This window comes from Colius striatus, chromosome Z (assembly GCF_028858725.1).
Source record: "Colius striatus isolate bColStr4 chromosome Z, bColStr4.1.hap1, whole genome shotgun sequence".
Taxonomy (NCBI): Eukaryota; Metazoa; Chordata; class Aves; order Coliiformes; family Coliidae; genus Colius; species Colius striatus.
The window spans coordinates 63,177,912-63,203,332 of NC_084790.1; the positions used below are offsets into that span (position 1 = coordinate 63,177,912).

General features: G+C 37.6%; 1 protein-coding gene across 1 annotated transcript in view; it reads left to right on the forward strand.

The window, feature by feature from the left end:
• TRPM3 (transient receptor potential cation channel subfamily M member 3) overlaps positions 1-25,421 on the forward strand; it is a 399,584-nt gene that overhangs the window by 283,068 nt on the left and 91,095 nt on the right. The window contains exons 6-7 of the mRNA XM_062019433.1: positions 3,933-4,104; positions 22,937-23,111. Of these exons, the coding sequence (XP_061875417.1) occupies positions 3,933-4,104; positions 22,937-23,111 (347 nt within the window). The remainder of the gene's footprint in view (positions 1-3,932; positions 4,105-22,936; positions 23,112-25,421) is intronic.

The window sequence follows — 25,421 nt, forward strand, 5'->3', positions numbered from 1 at the left end:
CACAGACACGCTTGCTGTTCATGGTGAGTTACCCTGGGAGATTTTTCAAGGGCTGTCTCTCCTCTGAGTGTCTTGTGCTCATGGCGAATGTAAACGTAGTATAACAGTGCTTTTAATTCAAGCTGGCTTCCACCTCAGGGTGCAAAGGGGTTAGTCCAACTCCTCACCAACTGACAGAGTGCCCTCAGCCCTTGCAGTGTGAGTACTGCTTTAGAGCATGGCTGCTGTCACATTCATTAACCTACATTTAGAACAATTGTCTTGAGCATAAATGCTTCTTTTCAGCTCTGTAGAGGAAGGTGCTAGGGGACATTTTTCCTTCGTCTCGATGCAGAAGGAGGATGAGAAGGTGTTAAAGTCAAAGTTTGCCCAACCTTTAACTTGCCTGTAAAGTATAAGGGATTGAAAAGGACAAAGGAATGGGAACTGCAGGAGTGAGAAATTGAAAATCTGCTGAGTGCCGTGGAAAAACTATTCACCTCAAGGAAATAGCCTCAAAGCCTATGATTTTCTCACCTTCCTGAAGATTTTGCTTATCCTTTAAACAGGGAAAAACATCTGACTGTGGTTTGTGAAATTTATTATTAAAAGAAAGTATTTCATCTATAGAACTGTGCATGATGTGAACTGTTCGATGAAAGTAATTGTGTTTTAATTTGCACATCTATAAAATGTATTAATAGTAAGATTCACCTTGCAGCTAAACAGCAGAGTCAGAACCAAACCATAGCCTTCTTATCTGCCCTGCAGCAGTATTATTAAGTCAACAAGCTTTTGGTGCTGCAGGTCATTAGAACTGCAGATCAAACACCATGTTTTGAGCTGTGGCTTCCAGGGACAAACCACCACAAGCTGTCAGTAGAATTGCATGCACAGCAGCTTGTAATCATACAATGTACGGGCAGCTGAAGTTATTCCTCTTCAGTCAGATCTTGCTGACTCATGCCCTCTGTATAATGAGAGATGGGACAGCTATCAGGTTTAAAAAATCTGTAACTATTTTAGTTTGGGTTTGATTCTTAGACATGTGAGAAGGAACTTATTTCTGACTATGGCATAGGACACATGGTTTCTGTAGAAGCTAGTTAATTAACATGTTCCAGCAGCATATTGACATTTGTTAAGCTATATGCACCCCTATAGTATTTTACGAATGGGGCAGCAAAAGAAACAATATAAAAGAAACTTAAGCCAAAGCTATCACCTATTCTCACAGTGAAGCACACAAACCTATTTCCTCTTCTTTGCCGGATAAACAGCTTAAAGAGTGCCATTTTGTAACTGTTGACAGCAAAGGTTGTGGGTTTCCTCTTGCCATCCAAGAGCTGAGCAAAGTGCTTCAGGCAGTTGCAAGTGAAAAAGAGAGGGATATCTGGCCAAGTAATTACTAACACATATTATTTATAAAGATTGCATCTCAAATAGAGAGCTCTTTAGAAAAACAGAAAAGGAGAGAAGCTTAGAAAGAAATTTCTGTCTGCAAGCATTTTTCCCAAAGCTTGAGTGCACAATTTTGTGCATTAAAAAGAACAAGATTCTGATAGATTTGCAAAATGAACAAATGGCAGAGCAGTGAAGACATTTCCTTGCAGATGAAGTATAGCCCAGCTGAGTTTTTTGACAAGTCACTTCAGTATTTCTTCAGGTGAGAGAGAATTCTTCAGGAGTTCTGTTTTTTCCAAAAAGACAAGAAATATTTGAAAAATGCAGGAAACAGTTTTTCTAGCAAATGTCTTTGAATGATCAGCCAGGATCTATCATCACAACACCAATTCCTTTGCCACCTCATTGCAGTCTTACTTATGTCACTGGAGACCCAGAAAGGTAGGTGACAGCCAAATGTGTCCCAATGCTGTTATTTGGTCTATCTGAAGGATAAGAGTAGGATAAGTGCATATCATGGTTTGAAATAACAGCCTTTTCTTGGAAGGGGGAAGGGGCTGTAAAGATGGTTCCTGTAAGAAGTTTCTCAAAACTCTCCCCAGCTCTGAGCCAGACCCACTTCTGGGGCTGAGTCAGATGCCTCGACAATCACTCTTTAAGAAGAAGCTGGAAGAGGAGGGTTCTTCCTGTTTCTTCCTTCTGTTCCCTCTTCTTTTCCGGCTGGTGGTGGTGCAAGGAGTGGGAAGAGAGAGAGAAGAAACCATGTAGACTCCAAGGTCAGTGAGGGAAGAGAGGAGGAGGTGTGCTGGAGCAGAGACTCCCCTACTATCTACGGAGAGGACTGATGAAGCTGTGATTTGTTTGCATTTTTTTAAAGATGCCACATCAAAAGCAGAGACTCATTCTGCTACAGACTCTGGACCAGGGGCAGTGACTCATTTTGCTGAAGAAGACCCCATGCCAGGGGCAGTGATTTGCTTCATTAAAGGTCCCATGCCAGGGGCAGTGACTATGGCCAGAGGAGGCCGTGTCCCAAAGGAGGGACCTTGTATCACTATGGTTGAAGGAAGCCGTGTTCCATGGAAGGGACCCAATATCCACAGCTGTAACTATGAGAAGGAACTCACAACAAAGCAACTCATTAAACGTGTCCAGAAGAGGCCTTGTCCCGAGGGAGGGACCCTGAATCTACAGAAACTGCAACAGTGGCGAAGAATCCACGCCAGAGATATTCACCAAGGACTGCATCCCGTGTGAGGGAACCTGTATCGGCAGAAGTCGCAATTGCTGGGAACAACTCACCAGAGAAGTTTGTTAAGAACTGTGTTCTGGGGGAGGGATCCCCTATCAGAACAGAGGAAGAATGCAAGAAGTTGTCCTCATCTGAGAAGAGAGAAGTGGCAAAGTCCATCTGTGAGAGACTGACCACATTCCCCATTCATTGCCCCCGTGAGCTGTTGAGGAGGGAGGAGGTAGAGGTATCGGGAGCAGTGAGCTGGGCCCGGGAAGAAAGGAGGGATGGGGGAGGGAGATCTTAAAGTGCTGGTTGTAATTTTCTCATCATCCTACTCCCTTTTTGCTTTTATTTCGTTCTGTTTCTTGTAGAATAAACTTTCCTACTTTCCTCTCTAAGTCGAATACTGGAGTCTGTTTTACCTGGAACAGTAATTGTCAGCGAGCCCTCCCTGCCCTTGTCTTAATCCACAACAACTTTGCTTATCTTTTTCCTCCCATTTTGCTGGGGCCTCTGCCATTCTAACAAGGGTGGGGGTGAATGGGGGCACCAGGCAAGAGACCGTCATGGTGCTGCTGTGCTAGCTGGGCCAAACGATGACACTGCAACAGTTTACTCTATCTACAGAAGAGTTCCACTTGATGAAAACAAGTCTAAGTGTACCAAACTCCCCGTTGAGTGGAGACTTCTAAAGCTGATGTGAATGTAAGCAACTGCATTTTTACTATGTTAAGAATAGGGCCAATATTTTTTTTCCAAGGAAATGAAAAATGTGGTGTAATGTCATGTGTACACCTCTCCAAGAGTGAAACTCGCCCTTACTGATGTGTCTGCAGAGGACCTCCTGTGCTGGTGGCTCTGAATGAGCTAGAACAGGAGGCATGGTGCTGGGTCGGCTCTGTGAAGGAAGAGTCAGATGAGATGAGCAATGACAGCAACATTGTTGAAAGGCATCAGCAGACAGGGTGTACAGTGTGTGTGTAGGCACACAGAACCTTGAAGGATGGACCATTAGCTGGACCTAACTCTGAAACTGTGGCCATTAAAGCTATTTACCATGGAAATCTCTTTAGGCAGTGTCTGCATCTAAAAGGTCAGTGTATACAAGAGGTGAACAAACTGGTTTAACTGATAAGAATATTTTCTACTTTACACTTTTTGCAGGACAGAAATGCTTGAGTTCAGTGTTTCAAACCATTTTGAGTTTTTTCTATTTATTTAGTATCATCTTGTCAGCTGGTGTCTTATAATAGACTTAGTTGACAGCATCTTTTCTGTTTAGTACTTTCTCTTTTTCTCTGTCTCCAAAATACAGGTGGTCCGACCATACCAGACGATGTCCAATCCCATGAGTAAGTTGACAGTGCTCAACAGTATGCATTCTCATTTTATTTTGGCTGACAATGGCACTACTGGTAAATATGGAGCAGAGGTGAAACTTCGTAGACAATTGGAAAAGCACATTTCTCTTCAGAAGATAAATACAAGTGAGTAGGGTTTTGGTTGTTTTCTTTTATTACTGCAATTGTACCACAGACACTATGTGTTCAAATAAGGTCTGTATATTTTAGGAAGTAGTTCTACTGGCTAAAATGCTAAGCAGGACCTGGTAAAACCAAATAATGGTGAACAAAGGTAATAAAATTTTATTTTAGAGTACCATGGTTAAGGGTGCAGGACAAATAGCTGAATTTGTTTCTGATAAGTTTCAAACAATATTTGTGAAGGCTATTTAGGTTCAACTCTAGGTCTTTGGTACCCTCATCTCCTTAAAACTGTATACAGTTATGTTCCCCTTTGTTTTGTAAAGAATGGAGTGGAATACTAGAGGTAGCAAAAAGGAAGACAAAAAGTAAAGGAGAGCTTTTTATGATGCAGACTTTGCAGGTTGAAAGAAAGATGACTGAAGTGTATAAAGGTGTGTAAAAGCCTGCGTGGTTGCAGGAGAAATGACTGGGCAACTCAATAGCACCGGAGCCGTAGATACATAGAGGCAGAGAGAATATTTCACAGAAGTGTTTGTTACTAGACATTTGCACTGTGTTTATTAGTTTTTCCCAGGCACCTGTCATTACCCACAGCCAGAGGCACAATATGAGATTATATGATCCTTCCACCTCATCTTTTACAGTCATGAGGGCCCAGTTTTAAACACGCAATTCTGAGAAACAGTGACAGTTTTTGTGATACAGGAATGAGAGTAGGAAACACATTTAGACTCTTGGTTGTCTGATGATAATGAATTACAGGCAGGCCCAATGCAGTGAGCATTAACAGGCCCTGCTTGATTAAAGCTTTCTGTATGATGAGTATAGTCCATGCTTAAATTAAAATGATGTGTTACTTACACCTTTCAACACTACTGCATGAACAACATGCACTACAGGCTTATTGTTTTCACAATATCAGAATATATATATTGTTTTTTCTCAGAGAGCAATGTGTAGGTATGCAAAAATGCAGGTGCATCCTAAGCAGCATGTGCATGCCTATACATTTCTTTAGCACATAGAGATAGTATGACCTAATCCTAGGTAGGTCAGCAACAAAAATTTGCACTTGAAAATGGCATATATGATGTAATCAGACTGTAGAAAACTATGCTGTAAATAATAAGTATTTTGAGGAAGTTTTGCAGTTTATGCAATAATATGTTGGGGAAATCGATACATTAAAAAGAAATCTCTTTAGAGAGATTTAATTTTAATCCAATTTGGATACTTTGGACAAGAGATTTGTCTATTGGAAAGCGATTGATGAATGAACCTCCACATTTTGGTGGCTCTAGTCAAACACTTACTTGACCTCTTCAAATACCTACAGAAAAAAATGAAGATTTTTGTACCTGCATTATCTCTGCGGCCCACACTCTGCCCCCCAGGAGTATCTGTCTTCCTTTTGTCTTCCTTTTTTCTTTGCTATGGAGTCCTGCTATCATTTATGCTCTGCCTCCCAAAATCTCTCTCTTATAAACAAAACTACTTGGGTCTCACTACACTTCTTCAAAACAGAAATGTGGAGAAGTATGTAGAAAAGTTACTGGTAAGATTCATATATCTTGGTCCAGTGACATCCAGAATGTTTCTGCCACAATTTGTTTTCTCTTTTTTAAAAGGAAATGAGTCCTTCCAAGCCTCTAGTTAATAGACCATATGGATGAGAGAAGGACCACCTGGCCTATTGGGTCAGCCAAACAGATGGCCAGTTGATTATGCCTTTCTTTACCCTCATTCCTAGCAGAGCAATGGAGATCCTCAGCCCTGTGCTTGCAGGGGCACTGCTGAAAAGGGATCTTTATCCAAACAGGAATGTGTGCAGGCACGCATGTACGTCCTTACTTAGCATTTTCCAGTAGTAAGCATGTGGAGTGATGAAAAACACTGACAGGATCAGACTTCTGATTGCTTGAAAGTCAGGAAAAGGTACAATTTTTGGTCAACCATGAAACTAAAGAGCAAAGAGCTAGAAAACTGAACAGATTTAGGAACTGCCAAACAGTTGGTAACTTCTAATTTCACAGACTGTGCCTGGACAATAGTGCTGAAAGCAGATTTTATTCTTATTTTTAAGCCTGTCTGACTTCTTTATGCTAGGATTGTTATTTTCTTACTACTTTGCTTTGCTTCAACTGTATCTTTCTCCAGTGAAATGATAGCTCTCCTGGGGATCACACACTACTTGCAAATTGAACCTTCAAGCTTGTGCTCACCTATTTAAGACACAGAAAATGGTATTTCCTTCAAATAGATTAGGACAGTGGCAGTGTCTTTTATAAAATTTGATATCAAATCAGGTCATTAAGTATAGCAGATAATACTGAAAGACTCAGCTGGTTTTGTTCCTAGTAAGGCACCAGTCTCAGTCATTCAGCAGTATCTAATTTCTGGAATAAGTGTGCTATTAAACAATAATTTTTAAAAACTTGCCTTTTGCCACATGTGAACACTAGAGAAACAATTTGAGTACACTGTCTTCACTCTATGTTTTTATCTTTTATCAGTTCCATAGCTCTTCTTGTATACACAAAAAAATATTCAAGATTTTTAAAATGCTTTCCAGGCAAGAAGAAGGTTTAGTTGCATTTGTGGGTCAGTCTAAGTCAGCAGGTTTAGGATAGAGTCACTCAGTTGTGCATTTAGCTAGCAGTTAGTTTGATGCTTCAGTGCTCAAGTCAGGTCTTTCTTATTTTCACAAGTGAAGACTTTTAATGCAGCCCGACTTCCATCTCTTGCAGTGAGCCACAAATTCTCTCAAACTCATGAAGTTTCAAAGTAAGATGAACTTTTCTAAAACTGTTTCAAGATCAAAAAGAAATATTGAAGATAATCTAAACAGAAATATTTCTGGTTTCCAATTTATACAAACATTTGAGTCATGGACTTTATTCAGGGATTTAAAAGCAGGGAGATTGGCATCAACTATAACTCCAAGCCTATGACATAAGGATTACTCTACTTATTTCATTAGAACAAAGACTACAAGTTTTACTCTGAACCATCAAGTAACTTACCTTTTTGGAATCCTTTTCAAGAATTAAGACAGAATAATTGCAATTTATGCAGAATTTTTCAAGTTTGGATTTAATTTTCCACAAAATCACACAAGGCTTTTCTATCTTTGAGCCTTGAAATAAATTTCAGTTTAAAAAAAAAAAAGTAGTCTAATTAACTATCTTTATAAAAATAACTAAAAGTCACTAGGCATTTGTCAAGAGGTAGATTGCCATGATATTGTGAACAAAGCATTTCATTTTTCTCTCTTTTTAAAAATTCTTGTGCATTGCTCAAGCTCCTCTGATCTGCAGATTCATTGATTGAAATTAATTCTAAAGTCTTATGTTTCAATATGCAATCTTATGCAGAAGGAATTGGGGTCAACATATCCTCTAAAATGTTGGTTGTTCATTTTCTTTTCTAGAATCACACACACAATATGTTTCTTCCTCCCTCTGATGCCTGGGAAGTCCTCTGAACCTTGTAGATTTTTCATTCCCTTTTCAGTTGCTTTTTTCGTACAAAAATATGTAATTACACCCTCTTTCTAGTGCGTCACAATGGTGCAAAGAAATCTTTCAAAAGAAACTGTTTAAAATAAAAGTAGAAGGATTTTCAGCAGAAACATGATATTGGCACTAGATCAGAAATCAATAAATATCTTATGATCCTGTGATGTGGTTTAACTCTAGACAGCAGCTAAGCCTCAAACAGCCGCTTGCTCACTGTCCTCCAGTGGGATGGGGAAGGGAACTGGGAAGGTAAAAGTGAAAAAATTCGTAGGTTGAGATAAAGACAGTTTAACAGGTAATGCAAATGCTGTGCACACAAGCAAAGCAAAGCAAGGAGTTCCTTCCCCACTTGCCATGGGCAAACAAGTATTCAGCCATCTCCAGGAAAGCTGGTCTCCATCATGCAACTGTTAGTTGGGAAGACAGATGCCATCACTCCAAATCTGGCCTCCTCCTTTCTCCTTCTTCCCAAGCTTTATATGCTGCATATGATGTCACATGGTATGATATAGAACTGTCCCTTGGTCATTTTCAGTTAGCTGTCCTGGCTGTGTCCCCTCCCAGCTTCTTGTATCCCCCCAACTCACTCACTGGTGGGACAGTGTGAGAAGCACAAAAGGTCTTGACTCTGCATGAGCACTACTCTACAACAATGAAAACATCGAAGAATTATCAATGCTGTTTCCTGCACAAACCCCAAACAGCCTCATACTAACTACTGTGAAGAAAGCTAACTCTATGCCATCCAAAACCATCACCTACTGAAAGCTGTGAAAGTGCAGCTAGTCTTTTTTTTTTTCCTATCCTGAAACAATACTAGGGGTCAGTACAGAAAGAGAACTTAATGTAGCACCAAACAGCTGATATAATCTATACTCAGAGAAAGGAAAGAAATAAAGCCTCTAATTACTAGAGAAGACATATTGAAAATTCTCCAATTATGACATTCATAGGCACTAACAAAGCATCTCTGTGAAGTGTACTGTAATGACAGAGTCATTTGCCAAGATGTACATTGTTACCACTTCTGCAGAACATTGCTGAATAACACAATCGGTCATGTCAGTCTTATCTCCAACCAGAAATACAAAAGAAATCCGGCTACAAAATGTACATTGAAAGTTACAAGTCATAAAATATTCATTCCTACTGCTCCACAGATGGTTAGATTAGAATAATGGCCAATGTGGCAACTTAGCTAACAGCTAATAGGTCTGATTTGAGGACTGTTAATCACTTGCAGGCAAAATCACTCCAATAGGTTTAAAAGTCCAATAGGTTTCACTCATTTTATGATTAGCCGGAACAATGCTGTCTTATCTACAATTTTGGTCTATAATCATTTCATATTACATAAAAAGATCTTTTACCAGTACTTACAGAATTTTCAAAAATGCTATGTAAAGTTTCTTTGCATTTTTACAATATTTGGTTCATTCCTCCTGTTTGCATTAAAGCCTTCACATCATGTGATATACTTGTCGCTATTAAACACATTGTTACTACTAACTGATGTATTCTCAAATCCTTTGAGAGCTGACAGCATGATTGCCAAGCACAAATACCTGCTTTCCTTCATATGAATGATCTTACTGAAGCAGTGCAGAAAGATAAAGACAGAAATTATTTAGACATATAAGATGATCACAAGTAGCCCATGTGGAAGTTTTAAATTCCAATCAAAGAGGCTGAGAAGTAATTAGGACTGTTGTAAGTCTTTCTTTAGAAGAACATCTGTCAGCAGAATCAGAATCTGGATGCAATGGGTAGTATAGCATAGCATAGCGTAGCATAGCATAGCATAGCATAGCATAGCATAGCATAGCATAGCATAGCATGATAGAACAGAATATGCAGTCTCAACATGTTCTTTTGTGTGCATAACTGTTTAGAAAGGAGTAATGTGCTTTCAGTAGCATTTAGAAGAGTAGAAAAAGCTTTTATGTTATATTTATAAATTTGAAAATGTCCTTGAAAACACATTCACTATGCGCTAATGATATTTTTCTTTTAAATCCAGATATCTTCCTTATATTTAAAGCTTCACCTACCAAAAGATTTAAATCTTGATCACAACATTGCTAGAATTTTCTATTCTTTTTAACCATTTGACAGATATTTTATATCCTTAAAGTTTGCTTTGGAAATAGGTGAAGTCAAACCAGTATGGCAGTGGTATTCAAACTGAGGTTAACAGCTACCATTATGGATTAAATGTAAAAACTTCTAAAGTTTGCTCTAATGAGAAGCAATTAGCTTCTAAGCTAATTAAGCTATCTAAGTAAAGTAAATAATAAACAGTCAAGTAAACATTAGGCCAGAAAATTACTTTACTTAGATTTCTGCCATTTTATGGTATAAGACAAAACTCCATAGAAGAAAAGAGTAGTAATGACACAAAGGACTTCATTATTATGAGCACTGAAGATGACTAGGATATATAATAGCACATAGACAGCAGAAGTCCAGACTTTGCTGATGAAGAGAGAACAAATTTTTCACTACAAAAACTCTTTATTCTTCATAAAACTACCTCCTTTAAGAAAAGCTATGCTGAAAAAACAAAGCCCTTTTTGAGATTTTTAACTATTCTTTTTCCAGAAGACCCAAAAATTAGGTTAAAATGAGCATATGTAACCAAAGGCTTCTTTTAAATGAGAATACTAAGCCAAAAGCCAAAAAGGTAATGCATGTTTAATTGCAAATAGACTCCTTCAAAAAAATCAGAATGCTTTGAGTAGCTTGGTTTATTTTAGATCTTTTTATAAACTCCTTTAACAGACACACTTTTGTAGCCTTTTTGAAGTTTACAGATCCACAAAATAGACAAAATAATTTCTTCTTCAAAGCCAAATGTGAGCTATAGGTTGGAAGGGATTCATCTTCATGCAGTTGACCACCCTTCTAGAATAGGCAAACTGTATCACAAGGCTTTAAAGAACAAGGTGTGTATTTATGTTAAAGCTAAATGTCCATTTGTATTACAGTTGTCGCAACAGATGTGTGTAGTGAGCTATAAGACTGCTTTTCATCTCCCACTCTTCTGCTGCAATACTAACACCTAAAGCATTATCTACAGTGTGCTTCATCTTTGCACTGTGTGAAAACAGTAGGAAAAAAACCCTAAAACACAGTTTTATTAAGGGCTGGTACCTTGTCCTCTTTCCTGGAAATTCTAGAGATCTCAATGTTTTGGGGTTTATTTCCTTAAAACCAAAACAAACAAAAAACCACCAACAACAACAAAAAACTCACCCCAAAAAAAACCAAACTTCTGTGTCTTTTGCCCAAGAATCACTGTACAATGCTCAGTCAGTTCCAAACACTGATGCATGTTGTTTTTTCTTAGAAAGATTACTATACCAAATATTTAGTTTGTAGAGATCCACCTTGGAACAGTCTTATTTTTATTAGTACTTCTCTGGAAGAATTGTATCCTAGACAACATAGGGCTTCCTGTGGAATATTACTATTCATTGTCAATCTGCAGTTGTTCTTATTTTAAACATGCTGTTGGGTGCAGAAAGGTTTTTGTGGTATGCTGTTTGAAAATAGACCACAGGTATTGGTACCTGTGTTCTGTTGTTTAACTTTTATAGAGTTAGGAAAAGTAATTGCGTTTTGGTAGGCCTATGAGAAGAAGTTACCTCTGAGTAAGGAATTGATGGTTAAAGTTAAGTGATTTGACTGGGTAGAGAAGGTAATTTTGACAGAGTAGTATGTCGACAGTATCTGTTCATGTGACCCGTGGACTTCCCTTTGTCATCCTATGCCTGAGAATATAAGGGGGCTGGGAAGGCAAAGGGACGTTCAACTGTCATCACTGGCATCTTCTCTGACCATTGCACCATCATCAAATGCATTGGAATTCTCATTTGGTTTGGAATTTTCTTTCATATTCTGTGCAGCCCTAGATGCATTTTCATAACCACATAGCTGGGAAGACTTAGGTACATACTTCTTTCTATGAGAGGAGGCTGGGTGCAAGAAAAATAACTCCTGTCAAATCGGAGTAAAGCTTGGAACTATAGAAAGCTTGCCTCATTTAAGATTTTGTTAGAGATCAGAAACTTGGGCCTTTTTCATCAAAAGCATCATGATGTTGGTGAACCAGGCACTAGGGACAAAGATATTGTCTCACAAATGGCTTAAAATGTATATGTAGGTTAAAAATTGTTCCTGAAGTGCAGATAAATACACAAATGATTGAGTACAAGTGTGTTCATAAGTTCCTCTTGCAGACTTGACTTTCAAGAAACAAGTTTGTTGAAAACCTATGTGTTTTCATATGATGAATATATGCACTAGTCATTTCAGCTCTGTAATGTTTGGACATTTTGAAGATATTGAATTTACTGTAAAAATCAGAACAAAGCCATAAAACTAAAAAATAGATATTATGTTAAGGTGAATTCTTTTTAGCAAAATTTCTGCAGTTCTGTATCTCACCTGTTGTACTTTTCCAGAACAAGTGAGAAAGGAAGGATAATTTTCTGAAATTATATAATACCCAATGTGTTGACAAATATGCAAAATATAACAAGAAAAACCTCCTCAGTATATAATTCCATATAGTATAAAAGTTGTTTATATAACTGTGATTACTTTTTGAAGTGCTGACTACAATGTGTGGTCATGTTCACATCCAAGGGGAACCAGGGAAATTATCAGGAAAGATTAGACAGAATGTGGAAAATACTGCAATTGTAGTTGCTCTTGAGTCTTTTAGGCCATTATCTACAGCTGACGAGTGCCGAGAAGAGCAAAACCCATTAGATTCTGTAGTACTGGCCTCAGAATCAGTTGAATGCTAGGACAAATAGGGTAAGTTTTTACTGAAATCCTTGAAGGTTTTTCTGTGCATGTCTTTGAAGTGACAGCTTTGAACAATATTGCCATCCTGTACAAAGTAACCAAGTGGATTGTTACTGGCTTGTAAGCTCACAAATCCTAAGGTTCAGTCTTATGTAGCTTCTTTCCTACGGCTTGCCTGTTCTGAGAACACTCTAAACTATGTCATTTTGCAAAGAAAGACAGATCTGAAAATCAAAAGAAGATATCTCATTTTTTTTTAGCAGTTTTTCTCTGTTACCATCCTTGATGTCTTTTGGAGAAGTTTGTAGGACCAATACAATGCTACATGAAAATACAACCTAGGTGTCAGATCCACAGATTTGTCTGTCAGTGCCATTATCTGGTGGAATGGCCAATGCATTATCGGGTAGATACAGATAGATGAGGAAGGAGTGCTGAACAAATAAAAATGAAAATACTGAGATGAAGCAGAAGAGAAAGGAGAACAGATTGGGACAGATGAAATGTGATTGTACCTTTACTAAAAGGAGAATTAAAAATAGAGGAGATAAAAGAGGATTATGGATTAGACAGAAGGAGACAAGGTGAAAGTCTGATTGGGATACCAAAAAGGAAATCTGAAAGATGAGAATACAGAATGGAACTGACCATAGCAATGGGAACAGGGAGAATGAATACAGACTACGAAGGAAACAACAAATCCAAACAAAATAAAATTTATAATAGTAATTTTAAAATTTGGCTGGGAAACATGAAACAGAAAAAGGAAATTATAGCAAAGGAGATTCAAAGAGCCTATGGAAGAGGAAAAGTCAAAAATAAATTTAATGGAAAATAAGTCCAATGGTTTTAAGCTTTCCTTTATTAGTAGTGTCTCTGTGTCTATTCTTTTACACATAATCCTTTAGTTCTCTGAATTGGAGAAAGACAGAAAATATTCTTTGAATTTGTTAGCTTACTAGTTTCTCTGCTCTTATTACTAAACAGTCCTTTCAAGGATTAAAAGAAGTTTCTGTCTCATTTGCCATATCTGGAATGATATATTACCACTAGTAACTGATTCTGGTCTGGGGAAGATACTGGAGATAAGGAATGAGGAGACTGGAGACTGACTATAAGAAGTGCAGCTACATGAAATTAAGTTTGAGCTGTTTGTGACATCTGGGGCATGTTCCTATCTCTCAGTAATAAGATCCAGCATTCCTCCCCATCGTCCTGTGAAGGCAAGCTACATTCCCTTTTTTCTAGTCCTGTTCTCTCAGTACTTAATAATGTAATAGTTATGGTAGGAGGCATACTGTGACTGTAATTTGCAGAGCTTAGCAAAGAAAATCTATAGTGTATGCAGGTGATCATATATGTTTGCTGTTGATATTCTGACTGTAATTACTTCATATGCATCGGGAGATGTTTCAAAAGGGCCTGAAGGCTGAAAACAATGGCCTGAAATAAACATAAGTTGTAATGTTATTTCAGTGTAACTTAATAGGAAAAATCTGGATTGTTTCAGGATGTTCTTCGCTATTACTTTCTGAGGTATTTGAGGCACATCATAGATGTCCAGGGGTAGAAGCAGGTGCATTAGTGTGAGCAGGCTTTTAAGAGACTGTTGCAAATCCAATACCATTTAATATCTATTTAAGCAGCACTTATCCCATGGTTAGATACACATTATTAACAACCAAGGAGCAGTATCTGTTGACTCTCTATTACTGTAAGGCAAATATTAGTTCAGAAATTAAAAATTACTTTCATAATGCTTTTAAGCTCACGCTGGGTGGACTTTTGCTTATTAAAATTCCAGAGGATATTTGTTTATCCATTCTGTGTAAATACCTCTCACTAGGATATCCAAGTGCTATACAAGTATTTGGACTGAAATGCCTCTGAAAGCCAGCGATTTTATGTCATGTATTCTTTCAACCTGTGCTGTTGCAACACACTGCTGCTAGCCTTATGAAATATAGCAGTGACCTGGAAGTTAGACTTTTAAGGTAAACTTCTTGAGCTCAGGATTTTCCCAAGTTCCAAGAACTCCCAAGTTCCAACTTGAGCTTCCAGACACCATAAGCCCCATACTCTGCAAAAATCTCAGACAGGAGTGCTATTTCACCCTGCTTTAAATGTAAACATTTATTAATTGAGTTCCACTCTAAAATTATAGTTCACCTAACGTATTTAGGTTAAAATTGATTTGAGATTTGATAAAAGTGTAATTAAAAATTATCAGAGTTTATAAGCTCTGTAAGCTCATGAAAAAAATTGTTGAGCTGCACAACACTTTATCAGTCTTTCATTGACAGGTAAATGGCTTTTTTTACTAAATGCCACTGATAAACAGTTGTTGCATTAAACAGTCCTGAACTGTAACCTCTTCTGTTGATTAAATAGCCTGTACCTGGGAAACATGGCTTCTATTGGAAGCAATTAAGAATTTATTACACTGACGCTTTAAGATTAGAGGCCAACATATGCAAGGTAGTTTTGGTGTTTCCATTCCTAGTTAGTAAAATCACATGGAAAAATTAGTCATTTCATGTGCTTTTAATTTATATTTAATTTCAATTTAGTAAATATTGATCCTCATGCTATTCAAATGCAGTGTAGCTTTGCTTTAGTTGTTACACATCCAAAACATTTGTAACAATCAAAGAAAACAAAATCAACATGAACTGGTTAGAATTTACCAAATTAAAATGAGTATCAAGATACCTATTGGTAATTGAGCTGTAGTAAATACATTAAAAGTGCATTTGTGTTAAGATTAAATAAACTTCTGAACCTTCAAGGCCAAGTTGCTAAAAACTTGTCTTTAGGAAGTTTCTTGCCATTTTAAAAACATATCTGTGAAGTTTCTTTTTTCTGTCATCATATGATACAGTTTTGTGTGAATATGTATGAGTGATATCATATCTGTAAGGGGAGGGATGATTACTTTCAGTAGGGTAAAGGAAAACATATTCCTACTTGGTTTACCATCCTGGACATTTGTCTTCACATTTAAGTGTAAGTCAACATAGCTGACTAGCATTTAAGTCAGTTATCCTCCACAGAACTGGCCCTTAAATTATAGATAAGGCTGCAAGCAAGAGATTGGGTCATCCGTCAGAACAATGCAAGTATTTGCTGGCTAGCAAAAGCAGCAATTTGTCAGGAGAGAGAGGGGCACCAACACAGGGCTTGTGAAAAAACTCTGAAGCTCAGGGAGTTTTTAACTCCAAAGGTACTCATAGTGGAAAGTTCCTTAAATTATGTGTGCAAAGGAAGCTGTTAGTTAAAAGAGCAAAAGTCAGAGAGAACTATTTCTTAATATCTTTGTAGAAACCTGATCATTCAGTCCTTATAATACAGGAGAATTTTCCATTAGCTGGAACAATATTAAAAAAAAAACCAAAACCTCAAGCAAACAAATTATTCTCTGTACAGCAGACTAGGAAGGAAGGAAAATCTGGAGAAATAGACATCCTCGTTATGTAAAATTGTATATGACAGGAAAAAAAGATATCTGTCTATACATGCAAATTCATTTTATTCTGCACATGAAAGGTTGTAAAGACTTCACTTTCTGGAAATCTCTGAGACATTTGTGCCAAACAACCTGTTCAAAACAATCTATAAACATGCCTTTGAGTGCACCATGCAGCTGCAAACACTTGCAGGCACTGTAACATATATATATGTCTGTTCGTTTGTATTTTTTTACTTCTACTTTATGACTATCAGCAATTAAGAGAGCAGAGAGTTTATGCATTAACAAAGCTATTTTCTTAAAATAATTTGCAGGTAGGGAGGTAGTTATTGCCTACACACTGTAGACCGAGGGACAGAGAACTTCTGGAGAGAGTCCAGCACAGGGCCACCAAGATGATCAGGGGACTGGAACATCTTTCATACGAGGAAAGGCTGCAGGAACCGGGGCTGTTTAGTCTGGAGGAGAGGAGACTAAGGGCAGATCTTATTAACATTTACAAATATCTAAATGGTGGGTGTCAGGAGGTTGAGACATCCCTTTTTTTCTGTTGTAGCTAGCAACAGAACAAGGGGTAATGGGATGAAGCTGGAACACAAAAAGTTCCACTTAAATATAAGAAAAAACTATTTCGTTGTGAGGGTGACGGAGCAGTGGCACAGGCTGCCCAGAGGGGTTGTGGAGTCTCCTTCCTTGGAGGTCTTCAAGACCCACCTGGACATGTTCCTATGAGACCTGATCTAGGTAACCCTGCTTCTGCAGGGAGGTTGGACTAGATGATCTCTAAAGGTCCCTTCCAATCCCTACCATTCTATGATTCTGTGATTTTATGACCTTTTGCAGGACATACACATTAAAGGCCTGAAATAAATCTAAAGCCTGTCTTAGAAACTTTCTGCTGCTAAAAGTTCATTATCTTTTTATCTCAGATAAGCACATGACAACCTGTGACAATATGAGCAGTGGAGAAACCTGCTAATTTATCTATCCCAAAATCTGCAGTCATCTAGGTCCAGGGAAGTTGATTAACCTGTGGACCAGGAGATTGGTGCTATGTAGAGATCTCTCAATCATGCAAATACACCTGCTTTGGTGAAGGACTGATGAGCTGTTCCAGCTCAATGTTGCTTTACACATGCTTGTATACACCTGTGGTAGGTTCAGGATTTCTAGGAAGGGTGAAAATAACTATTTCCACACTGCACAGATGAGCAGTATATGCCTTGTTAGGAAAACACTCTGAGATGTCAGGCTCAGTGCATGTGCACTGTGTGTAGGTTCATGGAGGGTTACTCTCCCCGCTTTGGGACAGTTTGGACTCATTGGATATGTCCAGAGTGACTGTATTATGTGCACAGTAAACTTCATGTTCTTTCAATGCATCCAACTTCTGCACCTTGTGTGAGAGATGTGACACAAATTTCCAGATTTCCATCTGTATGCCACTTCTGTGCCAAGTGCTGTGTAGCTCCTCCAGTTGGATAACCACACCCCTCAGCATCCCATACAAATCCAAATAGTTAACAATTTTTCCAGCTAAAATTTTGAGGTAAAAAAAAGAAATTGAATGTAGGGGAATCTACACCAACGTATCTGACCTCATGAAAGAGGAAACAAATCAGCTGAAATGCACACAGTGTTCAAAGGCAGAAATTAGAGATATGTTTGTCAGAGATAATGAAATAAGGACTCTATTTTATTTGCACTGGTCACAGGGGTGAACTTAGAAATAGTACACAATATACTGATATTTCCCAGTTACTCTTATAAACACACTTAAAAACATGAGTAGTAAAGGCATTTTGTAGTAAATGAGGCATTTTATTCACTTGTTGGTCTATAAAAAATTGAGTAACTCATGTTTATCTCTTCATAAAAAGGATTAGTAATAATTTATAAGACAATTATAGATTATTTATAAATATACTCACAGTATAAAGCAATCATTTTTTTCCAAGAACTGGGAAACAAAGTAGGGCTCTGCAAAGCATAGTAGATTTTTTTTTTAAATCCCTTTTCACACAGCACAGCCATTATGCAGTTTTTCCTTGCTTCCATTTCCAAATTAATTCATTTTTTTCTAGTTTATTGTTGTAACTTACATATTCATGCACTACTGCTGTGTCAAGGGGAAAATGGGATTATCTTTCTGTATAATAATATGAAGGTCTACAAGTTGCCACTGGTGCACATCAGGGCACAAGTTCTGGTATGTACATACCTTCCTGGAATCACAATTGCCAGAAAGTCTCTCTTTAGCTCTTTTGCTTGCCACAAAGGCAATAACACAGTAATGAAGCTTTAGGTTGACTGTATAACTCTTTCCTACAATATCAGAGTCTAATTTGTTATATTGCACCAATATCCACAGTAGCTGACACAGTTGGCAGTCTAGTCCACCCTGCAAAAATCTATGCTTATTGAAATGCTTGAAGTACATGATACTGTTTTAGAAATTAAGATAGTGATAAGCCTCAGAGATCTGATTTTCACTCCCAGGTCATTGGTACTGTTTCTTCTTTTTTGGGTGAATCATTATATAAAATGAAAATCAAAATGTTATTTTGTGTGTTTTCTATTTACCAAGTCGTGAGAGCCTACCTGTGTTTTTGCATTCATAGCAGGAATGTTAAGACTTCAGGACTTGTGTATGTGAGATGGAGACCTTATTAAATGAGAAATACTTGTATGCAAATTTCTGTGAGATGTTTCACACATACTTGCTCTTTAACATAAGCTGAATATTTTCTTTGAAAAGATGAGAAAAAAAATCTTCTCTCTGGCTTATGAATTATTTTCAATAACACAGAATAAAAATTCTGATACCATTATTAAGTAGGAAGATCTTTGATTTTGTGATCAGACATTTACTGTCTTAAATAAGTGTAGCTAACCAAATGATAAACCTCACAGTGATAACAAAGTAGTCATCAGCTATTCTCAAATCTGCAGATATACTCCAAGACAAGAAGGTTTCTCCACCTTCCAAAAAGGAAAGCAAAAGGATTTGTTGAAATGGAAGCATGTCCTAGGAGCACTGAATCCTAGAAATCAGAGAGCAAGGATTTCTAAAAGGAAAATGGGATGTTTGTGTTTTAAATATTTTCTGTTTCACAAATAAATTTACCAAAACAATTGAAAGAGTTACATTTCAATCTAGAACTGAATTGTATATGATAAATCAAGGTTCACGTGATCATTTGTTTTTTAACTCGAAGCTATAGCATTTCATTGAAGACTGGGTTTGGAGTGAAGTTGCATTGTTTTACTACCCTCAAATTAGAGGATTGTTTTCATGCTGGGTGTGTTTCTACAGGATCGAGGAAGAGAAGAATTGCTGTATGATTAAGTATAGTGAAATACAATTGGAACACTTGCAGAGAATGGTTACGTGCCAACACAACTGTTGTGACTACAGCAGTTTAAATTAAAAAAAATTGCAAAAGGAATTTTAAAAATGCTTTCAAATGGTTTCAAAAAGACAAAAATAGCCCAGCTCTATAGACTAACCATCATTATCTATGTTACTAGAAATATGTAGCTGATAAATACTTGGCAGAATACAACTGAACAAACTTCCATTAGACTGAAGGAATCTGCTTTAGGAACCATTTGGGACACATACATTGACTGCATCTGTAATGATTATTAGGCATCACTCCAAACTGATAATTTTTGTTCCCTTTTAATCTCACTGGAAGGCTGTGACAACTTGGCTCCTCAGATAGCCAGAAATCTTAATAACTTAAAACTATTCATAGCCAATGTGGTGTATGTGATGGCAATATTCTAACATACTTTCACTCTTCAATTTGCTAAGGAAAATAAGCTAAACTCATCAAATGTTGTTTCATAAGATGTAGTCTTGGTTCCCACTATACTCCTTTTGGCTTTTTTCTCCAGTTGTTCCAGTTTGTTCTTTTCAGCATAGGTGAGCATAGCTACAGACAGTATTTTGCATGGAATTTCACGAGTGGCTTGCGCAATGCCAGATGTGCCCATATTTCCTGCTGAAAATGTTTGCCATGTGTATTCCAGGATTGTACCAGCCATCTTCATAGTCTCACTACACCAAAGACTCAGTTCTCCTGTGATCATCTGAATCATGCTTTTCTCTTTTGTAACATTTCCTTCTAATTCAGTTGACAGCAAAAATTATTAATCACCAAGTAAATTGCTTTGTATCTGGCACTATAAACTCTCTCACTCCTATTACTCCATCCTTAATGATATCCAGACCCAATTTGATTCTTTGTTGAGAATACTTTTAAATATTATCTTATTAGCTGATGTTAGTATCAGTTCTGCTTCTTGTTTCGAAATCATTAATAATAATGACAGGATCAGGGTGAGTTCTTCAAGAAACTCCATTAGTACTGCAGTTCTAACTCAACCCATTAGTTTGCTACATGAGTTGTGTTTTTTTCGAATTTGCACATATATTCAGCTTTGCTAAAAAAATTATCTATGCATTGTAACAAGTCTTTACAAAAGACCTGTGGTAAAACAGGATCAGATTTTTAAATACACCACTGGGGATGAGATGTCTGTAATGAAATAAAATGGATCCTACCGGTCAGTTTCCAGGGGAAAATACTACATTACCAAAGAAGCATACCGATGCAAGATTTCAGTGAGCTGTAGGCCTCCTGGTTAGAGTTCACATTAGCTGTACTCTCTGATCAGTCTTTTGAGCAATGAGGACTGAAACAAGAACAGCAAAGGGAGATCTTTATTCTTAAGTTCCTTGACTTAAATAACTTAATGGAAGTACATGAGAGACAGCCTAACCCATCAGATTATAATTGACTCTTCCCAAGAAATTAAGAAAAGTTCTTAATTTTCCTCTATCATTTAACTCTGTTCCCTAAAACTGTTTTTCCACTAAGAACTTTGAAAATAATAACAAAAATAACTTAATAACTAGGTAGAGCATCAGTTCAGGGAAGGCGATAGTATTAACAAAAGAATTAACCAGTAAGCTCTATGCATCATCCTGTTAGTCATCTTGTTTAATTCTACCCTTCTTGCTCTCTTTCATTTGCTTGGAACTATACTCTGTAACTCTTCTTATCATTTTCTTAATATAAATAAACACCACACACTTTATATAATAAAAGAGCCACAAACAACAATAGATACATCCATAACAAGCTATGTTGAGAGTCTATCCAGGAATCACAATGTTTGTTCGTAAAGTGGTTCAAGACGTAGTTACAGTATTTTGCTGCTGTATTTAAGAACTTAGGTGTTTTCTTTTTTAAAAAAACTTAACTGATTTCTTGATAGTAATTCAAGTCCTTAAAAAATCTGGGGACTCTAAAAAATCATTTGATTTGTGAGTGTTTCTAGTAGATCTAACCAGATTTAATATTCTAGTCTCCCAGGCTTACCTTTGCTTTTGTGGGCTGGGCTCCTTTTAAGTGGAAACCTGAGACAGTCACATTAAAACCTGTTATTTCCTGTTCCCATGCAAGTTTTCCCAACCCAGCTATTAACAGTTTAGGGCACTCTTTATTTCCCATATAGTTTTTCTTAGGAACAACTACTTTAAAAGGAAAACATCTTTGCGTTGACAAAAAAGTGCTAATAGAAAATATTCAACTCCCTGAGCCTCTTTAAATGTCCACCAAGAAGTGACAACCATAAAAGGTTTTTCAGTCATGTTAACATCAGCTTGGTGTTAGATTACGTTTTTCTAAATCCGTAACTTTCCTAACAAAGTCTGTACTGCCACATTTTCAGAGGGCTGTACTTGGCTTTGATGAGGCTGCATCTTGAATACTGTGTCCAGTTTTGGGCACCTGTCTACAAGAAGGACATGGAGGTGCTGGAGACAATACAGAGGTGGGCTACCAAGCTAGTAAAGGATTTGCAGCATGTCTCGTATGAGGAATGTCTGAGGGATCTGGGGCTGTTTAGCCTGGAGAAAAGGCAGCTCAGGGGAGACCTTATTGCTCTCCACAACTGCCTGAAAGGAAGCTGTAGCAAGATGGGAGTCTATCTGTTCTCCCTAGTTACAAGCAATAGAACAGGAGGAAATGGCTTCAAGTTGTGCTGGGGAGGTTCAGGCTGGATATTCGGAGGAATTTCTTGGCTGAAAGGGTTATCAGGCATTGGAATGAACTGCCCAGGGAGCTGGTGGAATCACCATCCCTGGAGGTTTTTAAAAGAGATGGGTGAATGTTGCACTTAGGGAAATGGTCTAGTGGTAGATAGTGCTGGGACAAAGGCTTGATGATCTTAAAGGTCTCTTCCAGCTGAAACGATTCTATGATTCTATTAAAAATAAAGTTATCTCTCCTCCAATTCAGCACGAGTTCATCTCTCTCTGGAACAATGTCCCCAGCTTGAGGGTCTGCAAATCAGAGAATATGCTGTAAAATTTGGAGAGAAGTCAGAGGAAAACTAAGAGACCTAGAACTGGAAAACAAGTATTGCAGTGACTTGTAACAGAATATGTTTAGTTTATCAAGAAGAAGGTTAAAAGACTACTCAGTAGCAACTTTGAAATGCATCTAATATGGCAACAAAAATATCATAGAAGGTATTTTAAAAGGGCAAGCAAAGCTACTAGAAGACCCAATGATTGGAAATTGACAGCATGAGAAATCTAGATGACAAACTGCAAAGTTATGACTTGTTATATGAACATATTAGGAAGATTTGTGATTAATTGTCTATGCTTTCAAACCAATAATTGGTATTTTTATTAAAATTGTGGTAGATTTCAACTCTAAGTATTCTATTTGAAGCAGAAGATAATCATAGAAAATCATGGTTTAATCAGTGATGAGGTGACTACACTGGTCTCTTCTATCCTTAAAATCTATGATATTCCAAATGTCTTTTTCTCGTACCTAACCCTATATAGTTACAGTGCAGTAGCTTCAATCTCATATCTTTTGTTTTTTTTCTTCTGTCTTCTGTTATGTTTTGTTTCTTTTGCTGGCTTTGCTTTTTTTTTTTTTTTTTTTGGTTCCTTTTTTTGTTTGGGTTGGTTTTTTGTTGTTTCTTCTTTTCACTCCAGGAATTGGTCAAGGGGTTCCAGTGGTGGCCCTTATTGTGGAAGGAGGTCCTAATGTTATCTCCATTGTTTTGGAGTACCTGCGAGACACTCCTCCTGTTCCCGTTGTCATATGTGATGGAAGTGGCCGGGCATCTGACATCCTTGCCTTTGGTCACAAATACTCTGAAGAAGGAGGGTAAGTCATTTCCTAGTGTGTGTTCTTTGTCCATCTATACATTCAATGTGGTGGTAGGATAGAGCACAGGAAACTACTAGCAATATGATGCAAAAACAATATCTTTCTCACATGACTGTTTCCTTCATTGACAAAGATAAAAGCAGCACTAAGGATGGTCTACAGAATAAAACAGAAGTGTAGAAACTGTATCACATAGTTACTTGCCATGACACGTAACACACTGATGTGTGTGGTGTCTTGTAGTTGCAGGTTAAGGGATTCGGTCAAAGGGCACAGGGAATTATTTTCACTGGCTTAGATGTGCTGTGTCATAATAATATCGTATACTGCTGCCTTCTGGTTTTGTTTAGCCCTACACATTCATATAAGGAAGTTTCTATTTGCCTTGCTTATTGGACATGATTCTGCACACCTACCTATATTTACAAGTGACTGTGCACTGGTCTCTGTTTTGTACTGCCTGACCTTTCTTTGCAGACCCAAGGTGAAGTGAGGGCGATATTTAGGTTTTATTATAGAGGATTCACATATGGTCTTGTTGAATGAGGCTGCAAGCATGTTTTGCAAGTTCCAGTGTACATCGTATTACTGAATGCCCAAGTATTTGATGTTCTTTGTTCTTCTCCTCTACCTCCAAAACAAGTAGAATCACAAAACAGTTGAGGTTGGAAGGGACCTCTGAAAGCTGTCTGTTCTAACACTTTTCCTCAACCAGGGCCACCTACAGCCAGTTGCCCATTACCATGTCCACATGGCTCTCGAATATATCTTCATCTTTTATTATGAGGGTAAAAATAAGTCAGCTGAGGCCACGTTCTTGCAGAAGCTTCTGCATCTTTTGGCAGTACTTATGGCCTGGTTCTTGTATAGGCCTTTTCCCCAAGCACCAACTAACACATGCTCGACCCTCTCTAGTAAGAGGTCTTTTGCAAATGAGGCTACAGGCATCCTGGCTCAAGGGCTGCTCATTATACTCATTAAAAACTGATGGAACTTTTTCAGGCCCACACTCTTGTGTGGCTGCCCTTACTTCATCCTTCTCTAGTAGGCACCCTCAGAGAGTTTCCAGGTGTTCACAATGATCATGGACCTTGTCCCCAGAAGCTCCCAAAGCAGAACCCAGAGTCTGCTGCTCAGAGTAGGAAATAACAAGGGAGTATTTAATAATTGAGAACAAAACATGGAAATGGAGTGAAAACTCATGCAGGTTCTTAAAACTAAGAGCTATTTCATGCTTTTTGTCTAAGTAGCTGCAGCGATCTTCTAATCAGGATTCATTGAGAAAGGACTAATTTTTGTGTATGTTAGAATATGTGAATATATGTATTCACATGTACAACATAGTTATGCAAATATTGAAAAAATAAACCCATAAACACTGGGCTCTAGATCAAGCACTATTGTGTTTTAAAAAAACAAGTGTGATCATTAACTTGCTCAACCTAAAGGTCCTACTGGGAATAACATAGTTTTACACAAGTGTTTAAATACACTATCTTCAGGTTCATACATAGTCCTCTACTGCATCTAGGAAGGATCTGAATGTGCCAGGTACATCTCAATTTTGAGAAATTGTTTCTCTGTTTTCAATAACCTCACTGTTAACATATTTAACATGTAACCCATTGTTCATGATATACCTGTACAATTTCCGTCACCTTGTCTCTCGTTTATGTCGTCATAAAAAAATATATAGCAAGAAGATAATGAGTGCAATTTCTTTCAGTATATAAAGAAGGCTTATAAAAAAGCTAGAGAGAAAATTTTTAGAAATGCCTCTAGTGTCAGGACAAAGGGCAATGGTTTTAACTTGAAATAGTTGCATGGGACTTTGAGCCACCCGGTCTAGTGAAAGATGTTCCTGCCCACAGCAAGGAGTTGGACTAGATGATCATTAAAAGCCCCTTCCAACCCAAACCACTCTGTGATTCTATAATTCTATTTCATCATCACAAACTCCTGCCTGTAAGAAAGGTAAGTGATAGCATCTAGAAGCAGAACAAGCAGATCATTTTTTTACCTGAGATGCTCAGTTTGGCTTTGTGAAAGCTGTTACTCTATCTTAATATCAGTCTTCTTTCTGTGGTTGCAGATGATGCCTGTAGTATTAAAAATAACATAATTATCTCTTTTCCTGTTCACTTTGCACTAAATAAAATGCACAAACTGTGAAGTTTGTAAAGCTAGCTATTGGGAATTTCTGCCTTTTCACTCTACTTCAGAAAACATCAGTCTAAAACGCAGTGGTATTTTTAAGAATACCACAAGTGAAACACTGACATTATTTATAGTCATGAAAATATTTTA